At 47.5% G+C, this 9,464-nt stretch overlaps 1 protein-coding gene across 3 annotated transcripts; it reads left to right on the forward strand.

The window, feature by feature from the left end:
• The first annotated feature begins 516 nt into the window (after window positions 1–516).
• Window positions 517–3,707, forward strand: ATP5MC1 (ATP synthase membrane subunit c locus 1). 3 transcript variants are annotated; one of them, XM_036753364.1, is made up of 5 exons: window positions 517–574; window positions 1,564–1,615; window positions 2,555–2,632; window positions 2,908–3,086; window positions 3,483–3,707. In XM_036753364.1, exons 2-5 carry the CDS (start codon window positions 1,577–1,579, stop codon window positions 3,595–3,597), a joined length of 411 nt encoding a protein of 136 aa, XP_036609259.1. In that variant the 5' UTR covers window positions 517–574; window positions 1,564–1,576; the 3' UTR covers window positions 3,598–3,707. The 3 variants fall into 3 exon arrangements, with proteins under 3 accessions (XP_036609259.1, XP_036609258.1, XP_036609260.1); XM_036753363.1 differs by having other exon boundaries at window positions 572–659; XM_036753365.1 differs by lacking the exon at window positions 517–574 and adding an exon at window positions 937–1,028.
• The last annotated feature ends 5,757 nt before the right edge of the window (window positions 3,708–9,464 follow it).

Genomic DNA, 9,464 nt, shown 5'->3' on the forward strand with positions numbered 1-9,464 from the left:
CTACTACCCGCCACCCTCCTACCCCCCGCCCCCGCACCTTCTCAGGCAAGCCTCGGAGAAGGGTCCAGGGAAGGCTCCGGAAGCTGGTCGCACCAAAGAACCACAATTCCCAGCGTGCTTTGGAGTCATAAGACGACTACAGATCCCAAGATGCAACACGTCCAAGCTGGCTGCCGGGAAGCCTCCTTTCCAAGGACAAGTGACGTCCCTACGCAACGGCCTTCTCACGTCTTTTTCTCGGCTGCCACCTTGGCAGCCATTTTGTGCAGGAGATTATGGAACCTCTGGGTCCTTCGTACTCTATGGTCGAAGTATTTCGGAGGCTCCACCAATGGGAAGCCGAGTGCTAGAGGAAGGTCCCCGCCCTGGGCCGCAGAGAGGCGGGACTCGTTGGAAAGATCCAATAAAGAATGAAGAAGACGCCCGACGGGAAGCCAATGGATGCGCCTCGTTGGTTGACGGATCCCAGTGGGAAAGGGGTGGGCTGGGGCGGCGGCCAATGAGAGCGGAGAAACCACGGGACACGTGGGCGGGGGAGCTGGACTCTGGGGCCGAGTAGCGCTGAAACCGGGAGGTGAGTCACCTTGAGCGGAGCTAGCGGCGGCTGCGGCGGGCCGGGTCTTGGGGAGTAGGGCAGCAGGAAGGAGCGCGGGGCGCAGGTGACTGGAGCCGGGGGCCGGCCGTGCCTCAGACATGCCGCCTACGGAGATTCCGGGGCATGGAGCGGGGACCAGAGGGCGCCGGGTGCAATGGCTTCCCGGGCCAGGAAGGGCAAAGGCGGGATTCCCTACCCCGGGGGAAGCGGGGGGAAGCGAGCAAGCGGCTGGCACAGCGGCGGCTCACCCTGCTTCTCCCGTGGGGTACTCTCCCTTTCCTCGGGCAGTATGGTGTCGTGCCTAGACCCCTAGATTTGGAAGCCGGAGGACCTGACTTCGATTCTCACATATGCTCCGTTAACTGCTGTGTGACCTTGGGCTCGACACAACCTCTCTGGTCTTCTCCAAAATGAGCAAGTTGGATTAGCCTAGGTGACCTCTAAGGTTCCCTCCGGGCAGCTCTAGATCCCAAGACTTAGGTTTTATTTTAACCTTGCTCTACCGCGTGGAGACAAGTCCTCTCACTCCTCTGGACCTCTCTTTCTCTTTAAAGTGAGGGGCTTCCATTAGATGGGCCCGTGAGGCTTGTGGTCCTGTGAACAGCCCTCGCTGCATTGGGACCTCCCAGTATAGAACTCAAGTCTCCTTGGGGTGGGGGGCGTGGGGGGTTGGTTTTCTCCCCACCTTCAGCTACCCCACAGTGACCTTCTTATCACGACTGCAATAGGTGGGGAGGAGGGATGCCGAATCTGCTCCACTGACCTCTAATTCCCCGTCCTGTTCGTTTCATGTGGTTGAGGAAGGACGAAAGGATACTGGATGGAGGGCAGTGACATGGGTCCTACTTTCAGAGGGAGTACAGGGGACATGGGTGAAGGGAAAGAAGGGAAGCCTGCTTCTGAAGCTGGAGTATGGAAGACTGGTGTTCTTAAGTTTTGTTTTGTTTTGTTTTTTTCCTCCCCATTAGTATATAGAGCAGAATGCAGACCACGGGGACTCTCCTCATTTCTCCAGCCCTGGTAAGCATTGTCTCCTGGGAGCTTTGTACTAGCAAGGTGGCAGTGCCATTCATGTAAAATTGATGAATTGAAGAGAGTGGATACCAGCAATAGTATGAGATGCCCAGAAAGTACAGGTGGAATATAGAAAAGCCAACCCTTGATTATTTGGGCAAGTAGATGCAAGCAGTAACTTGGATAATCGTAAAAGCAGATGATCTGAAGTGGATTTCTCTTTAGTCTTGGATGTGGTGAGGTCTGCGACTTGGTATTTTTTTTGGAGGGGGGAAGGCAGGGCAATTGGGGTTAAGTGACTTGCCCAAGGTCACACAGCTAGGAAGTGGGTTAAGTGTCTGAGGCCGGTTTTGAACTCAGGTCCTTCTGACTCCAGGGCAGGGGCTCTACTCGGAAGGCCACCTAGCTGCCCCATGACTTGGTATTCTTGTCAGGAGCTTGGACCCTCCCCAGTGAATGGAAACCCAAGAAGTAGAGGTCACTCTCCTTAGACTCCTGTTTGAGGCCTCACTGGGTTGAGGAGCTTCCCAGATGGATGACTCTCCTCTGTCTTAGAAGTGGGGCACTGAGTCTTAGCAGCACAGGGTTCCTTCATTATTGAGACCTTTGAAATGACCTGAGCATTAATGTCTTTTGTAACTGACCGGACACTGGTACAGACTCCTTTTTCCACTCCAGAACACCAGACAAGTCTGTACCCATTAACCTGAGTTAGGCAAAGGGCATTATTGATAAATAGGTAAAGGTACCTAGGGCACAGTGTCTCATTCTGAGCTGGTTTTTTAAGATAGGGTATTAGCTGGTAGGCAAGGGGATGAGATAGTTGACTTTGTATGCATTCTGTGAATTGTACACATGAAAAACTCAACCTTGATTTAAGGGTTCAGTGATTGGCATGTTTATTTGGATTTTTTTTAAACCATCTATCTTTATTGGATTTTGCAGATCCGCTGCTGTACCAGGGGTCTGGCCAGGCCTATATCTGCATCTGTCCTGAATAGGTCAGAGATCCATTTTGAACAGGTAAGAAAGTAAGAGTCTTCTGGGTTTGACGGAGATAACAAGTCCAGTGGGAAAGGATCACTTGGGCTCCATCCTACCTTTGTAGCTCCAGGTTCTTCACATGAGCTGGTATAACCTTTGTATGTGAGTTATTCCTCAGAAAGGAGTTGTCCTGTGGGCCTTTATCATTGTACTTAGAACAAATTGCCAACCAGGGCCCAGCTTTACACTCAGATTGGGGAAATTTGTTGCCAAGCCCTATGTCTCTCCAATTTATTGGTCTTTTCTCTTTCTAGCCCACTTCTAGCAGGACCCCACTCCAGCTGGCCTGTCGGGAGTTCCAGACCAGTGCTATTTCCCGAGACATTGACACAGCTGCCAAGTTCATTGGGGCTGGGGCTGCCACGGTTGGTGTGGCTGGCTCAGGGGCAGGTATCGGGACAGTGTTTGGCAGTTTAATCATCGGCTATGCCAGGTGGGTAGAGTAGGGGTGGCACTGAAAATCTTTGTCTTTAAAATCTACACCATAATCCTGTTAGCCTTTCTGTAAGAAAGGAGGCAGATAAGATTGGTGCCCTCAGGAGCCTCCCTGTTAATTCCCAGTTTTCCCAATTATGTTTGATTGAGAATTTGTGGGAGAACTTCTAAGCCATGCCATATAGCATCCTGTATTACTCAGCCTTGTTGAGTTAATACCCACTTGCTCTAATTAAAGGGGAATGACTTCTGATGGCATGTTCTCCCATCAGGATAATTTGTCCAGGGAAATGTCCTCTCAATTCCATACCTGACAGGAATCCACATTCCCCTAGTCCATAATCCTAGCTTTATTACCTGGGTGGCAACTGTTCTCTTTCTCTGTTACTTGCAGGAACCCATCCCTCAAGCAGCAGCTCTTCTCCTATGCCATCCTGGGCTTTGCCCTGTCTGAAGCTATGGGGCTCTTCTGTTTGATGGTAGCCTTCCTTATCCTCTTCGCCATGTGAGGCTCTGTGGAGGGTCACCTGCCTCCGTCCCGCTGCTTTGACTCCAGCCCCAAGCCCCTTGCTGGAGTGTGCCGAGCTTTAACATTAAACACCATGTTTCTCTAAACTCACATGGCTAAGCCCCAGTGCTTTGGGAGCCCTGGTGGAAGACAGAGGGGGAGGATGGGTGGAGATTTTGTTATTTTCAGTCTTGTCTGATTTCATGACCCCTTTTTGGGGATATTCTTGGCAAAGATACTGGAGTGGTTTGCCATTTCCTTCTCCAGCTCACTTTACAAATGTGGAAACCAAGGCAAACCAGGGTTAAGTTACTTGCTTAGGGTCACATAGCCTAGTGAGTATCTAAGGTCAAATTTGAACTCAGGTCTTTCTGACCCCAGGCTGGGCACTCTATCCTATGTGCCACTTGAGTGGAGATGGCCCTACACAAACAGGAGTGGTAGACAACAGCACGTCATGCTTGGCATCAAAGTGCTTCTAGCTAGAGGCACCATATTGCTGCCTTATAGCATAAAGAATGGAGGAGGACAGTGGAGGAGAGTACAGGTTCAGTTGTGGGTAGGCCTGAATCCCAGCTCTGGCTTTGAGTACTTCAGTGCTGGGCCTCAGGTTTCTCATCTGTAAAATGAAAGAGTGATAGCCCCTGAGATACCTTCTGTTCTTTTCATTTACTAATTTCAGCCTCATAACAACCCTGGTATTATCCCCTTATTACCTGTGGGGAAACTATGGTCCAGAAGGTTTTTATAAGGGGATTTTAATAGTTAGAACTAGAACCAGGTCCTAAGTCTTGTCCTAGTAAACATAGTAAGTACTTCCTATTTCCAGGTTGAGGTGAAGAACTAGTTTGCTCTGGTTTTCTCTGACAGCTTAGTCCCCCTAACAGTGTATCTACTTTTTAAGACTGGGCCTCCTCTTGCCCAGAATTCAGGGGCTACTACTCATGGGCCCAGAACCTTTGACCTGCTTGTTTCTGACCTGGGCAGGTTTGCCCCTCCTTAGGGAGTACCTGGTGGTCCCTACTCTTGGGGGACTCCATATTAATGCTGAACTTAGCGCAGATGGGCATAGCCCTCTGCAGCCCAGAACTCCTAAGCTCAAGAGATCCCCCAACTTCCACCTCCCTTGTAGCTGGGATTACAGGAGTGAGGCCTATATAGCATCATAGATAGAAAACCAGATGGGACTTCAGAGACCACTTTGTCCAACCTCCTGGTTTTTAGAAATAAGGAAACTAAGGCTGAAGAGAGGTTATGACTCACCCATGGTCTCAGGTTGGGTGGAATTTGAGCCCTCATAAGTTCAGTGTACTATTCGCTGCACCATGCTGCCTATTCTGTGGGGGTATATAATGAAGAGACGGTCAATGTCCTATAGCAGAGGTTAGGTGGTGTTCAGAGTAGGCTGAAGACTGCTAAGCATTCTCTTGAGGCAGTTGTGTGGTATGTGGTTTGGTGCCTCAGAAAGAGCCACTGGATTTGTCATCAGAGGATGTGGTTTCAAATTTAGGGTCTGCCACTGTGTGATTTTTGGACAAGTCACCCCCCTCTCTGGGCGCATTTGCTTATCAAGTTCTTAAGGTCTTTGTCAGCTCCAAAAAGCTCTGATTGAAAGCTCTTCTTGCCCCTTCTCCCCCTTAGCCAAACTGAGAGAGTGATGTCATAGTGGGGTGTGGAATCGGTAACTTAATCTGATCCTCTTAGCAGCTGTTGGTATTTAAGCCAATAAGTAATGGAGGGGTAGAGAAAAATCATAATCGATGGAGAGACTGGAAAAGACATTGGGAGGTGGGGGCGGGGGGGGAGTTGAAGTCTATGAAGTGTAAGGGCCTATTTCAGAGGATGGATTGACAAAGGTACACTTAACTATAAGAATTGGGTTATCACATTCTGATCTTAGGGTAAGCTAGGCTTGAACCCTGGATCTGGAGTAAAAAGTGTAGATTTGAGTCATGGATCTGACACTTGGACCGTTCCTCTCAGATCTTAGGATCTTTTAAAGAATTTGTTTTTTTACAAAGGTTTCTTGTAAAGCGGAACCAGAGGATTTCAGAGCAAGAATGGATCTTAGAGATTAGTCCAGGGCCCTCATTTTACTGGTGAAATCCATGAGAAGTAACTTGTCTAAGGTCACAACAGTGACAGAAATGGAACTAGAAACCATGTCACTTGACTCTAGAGTCAGTCGATGAACGTTTATTAAGTGTGTGCTACGTGCTAAACACTGACAAAAAGAGGCAGTCTGCCCTCTGGGAGCTCACAATTTAATAGGGGAGACAAAATGCAAACAAATACATACAAGGCAAGCTCTATACGGGATAAAGAGAAAATAATTAATGGAGGGAAGTCACTGGAATTCACAGGGGTTAGGCAAGGCCTACTATAGAAGATGGGATTTTAGTTGGGATTTCAGGGAAGCCAGTAGTCAGAATTGAGGAGAGAGGGCATTCCAATCATGGGTGACAGCCAAAAATGCCCAGGAATCGAAAGATGGAGTGTCTTGTTTGTGGAATAGCCAGGAGGGCAGTGTCACTGGATTGAAGAGTACATGTTAAAGATTAAGATGTAGGGAACCTGGAAGGGTAGGAGGGGGCTGGGTTATGAAGGGCTTTGAACAGCAAACAGGATATTATATTTGATCCTGGAGGCAATAGGGAGCCATTGGAGTTTTAAGCAGGGGGGGGATCATGTGGTCACACCTGTGCTTTAGGAAAATCACTTTGGTGTCTGAATTGAGGTGGGATTGCAGTGAGGAGAGACTTAAACAGGCAGCGCCAACCCCCCCAAGCAGGCTATTGTAATAGTCCAGGTGTGAGGTGATGAGGAGACCGCACCTCTAATCTTTAACCCTACTTAGCTGTTCCTCTAATGTATTAAAAGTACAGGTCCTTAATTACTTAACCTAGAGAGAAGAGGGGTTACCAGAGAAACTTAGCAGCCTAAGTGTAGGAACCATTATCAAATGAAGGTGTTGGGAAGATAATTAGAATGTAAATCATTGAGGAAGGCTTTGGTTTATGTGCAATTTTTAGAGGAATCTATACAATGTATAGGAGTGGAGATCATCTAAACTGATACCCTCAATGGACAAGGAAAGAGGCCCAGAGAGTAGTCTCAAGTCCCTCCCCTTTCTCATCCTTCACATAGCTGATGAATTTGTCTTTTTCCAATGCACAGGTTTGGTTGTGGTGTTCCCCTGATCAATATCCTTCAATAGCTCCCTAGCTCAGCACTCCACAGTTGTTTGCTCCAAACTACTTGGGTCTTATTTCATATTACTCTCCTTCGTATTCTCTACTTCCAATCAAACTGGACTTTTCACCATCACTCAGACTTGACATTCAGTTTCCCTTGTTCATTTGTTTGTCTGACTCTTCATGACCCCATTTGGGGGTTTTCTTAGTAAAGATACTGGAGTGGTTTGCCATTTTCTCCTCTAGCTCATTTTACAGATGAGGAAACTGAGGCAAACAGGGTGAAGTGACTTGCCCAGGGTCACACAGCTAGTAAGTGTCTAAGGGCAGATTTAAATTCAGGTCCTCCTGACTCCAGGGCCAGTGCTCTGTGCACTATGGCACCACCTAGCTGCCTTATTTCACCTCCCACCCATGCACAAATCTGCCTCTGGAAATGAGCTTCCCCATTTCTGCTTCAATCCTTATCTTCCTTTGAGGATTTGCTCACTGGCCATGCCCTCCTTGAAGCCTTCCTTGACCATCCCCCTCCCCCACTCCTCCCACTCCTCCTTGACTGTGTTGTCCTCTTCCCTTCAGCAATAGAATGCAGGCTCTTTTGATGCTCAGGGCAGCACTCTTTCTACAACTTTACAATGCCTTCCATACTAGCTGCTCTGGGGTATGCAAAGGTGTAGAAAACACTATGCCTGCCCTCAAGGTCATAGAACTGGATCTTCAAACTAGAGGCAACCTCTTATAGACAGGAAACCGAGACCAGCTGTTTGGAGATAGACTAGAATTACCTGCAATCCTCCAATGGCTCTGTAGTCTCATGGATATAGATATTCCTTCCAGTGGTTAAGGTCTTAACATATCCATTTCTGCCTAACTTTATGCAACTCTGGCCCATGTCCTTGCACAAAATCACCACAAAGGGGGTATCCAATATACTGGGGCCTTTCTCACCATCTCTGGCATGGAGCATATGGATTGCCCACTGGCTGTCCCTTGGTCTCACTTTCCAAAGGGCCCATTTTTCCCCCCTCTGACAATATCCTGTGTGAGTCTTCTTTTCACTGTGTTACAGCTTACACTGGTAAACCATTTCTGAGGTGGGGAAATTGAGCTCTACTAAGGATAAGTGATTGACTTAGGTTTGCAGAATAAATCAACAGTAGATCCAGTATTGGGATCCAAGCCTCATAAGTAACACCCCGGACCATGGGATGTTAGGCTAAAGAGAAGGAACTTAGGGTAGAACGGGTAACTCTCCCATTACCAAGGGTACCGTGTTTCAGCATAAACCAGTTCCCCAATAAATGTGGATGCCCTCACCTTCAGACCTTTTCTTACTTCTTTTTACACCTTATTCCCTGCCAAATACTTTTCAATCCAGTGATACTGGCCTCCTGGTTGTTCCATGAACAAAACACTCCATCTCTCGACTCCCAGGAATCTTCTCTGGTCATCCCCCATGCCTGGAATGCTCTCCCTCATCTCTACTTCTGGCTTCCTTGGACTCCTTCAAGTCTCAACTAAAATTCCATCTTCTACAAGAGGCCTTTCCCAACCGCTTTTAATTCCAGTGCCTTCCCTCTGTTAATTATTTCCTATTTATCTGGTATATAGCTTGCCTGTACATATTTGTTTGTTTGTCTTCCCATTAGATTGTGAGCTCCTTGAGGGGAAAACTGGCTTTTACCTCTTTTTGTATCACCAGCACCTGGCACATAGTGTTTAATAAATACTTACTGACTGATGACAAGACCAGTTTGGCTTGACGCCTGCAAACTCACTTTGGGTCTGGGGTATTTTACCCTCTCCCTGTTTCACTAGAACTCCTCTCTTCTGTTCTGGACCAACACTCACAAAGGCGGTTCCAAAGGAAGGGGGAAAAAAAAGGCAGAAATCAAGCTTTTCCCTCTTAAGAGAGTCGAGTCCCTATTATAATTCCTGATCAGGTGGGACTCTCCGTGCAGGGATTAGGGACCTTTGGAGGAAAAGAAGTCATCTCCCTCCCTTTCATGTGAGAAACCAACTGTCCTGGGTGAAAACTTCCATAATTCCCTGAGTACATAAGACCATCCAACTGGACTCTGGACAAAATCTTCTATGTGCCTCCATACAAGGACCACCAAAATCGTTGTAAGGGTCATTATACGATACATGATCCCTTTAGAGACCCAGGAAAATTTCCTCTGGGTCTTTATTCCAAAAGATATCCAAAACATCCCACAATAGATCCCTGCCACTGTAAGAATAATCCAAGTGAAATTGCCAATTTCCCTGCCAGGACAAGCAGGGTCAGTGGGAAAAACAGCTAAATAAAGTAGGGAGGGGGGCTGGGGGAAGCCCCAAAGATGGGTGGCTCCCAATAAAAGGCAGCAAACACTATATATTGCTCACTTGGGATTTCTAAACCCACAGGCAAACTTTACCCCGTGAACTTGCAAGGCATTAAGATCTCACAGTAAGATAAGCTGTCAAGCTCTGTTTAACACTAAAAAAAAGTGAACTTTTCTCACTAGCATTCTGGTGATGCACATGCCATATTTCTCATATTAGACCCAAGGATTCAGAAATACAGTATCAGTATTTAAACATTCAACAAATTTAAGAGGCTGCAAAATCACCTAATTGGAATTTACTTGTGTGAGAGAGACACACTGAAAAACTGATCACAGTTACAGCT

This window comes from Trichosurus vulpecula, chromosome 4, assembly GCF_011100635.1.
Source record: "Trichosurus vulpecula isolate mTriVul1 chromosome 4, mTriVul1.pri, whole genome shotgun sequence".
Taxonomy (NCBI): domain Eukaryota; kingdom Metazoa; phylum Chordata; class Mammalia; order Diprotodontia; family Phalangeridae; genus Trichosurus; species Trichosurus vulpecula.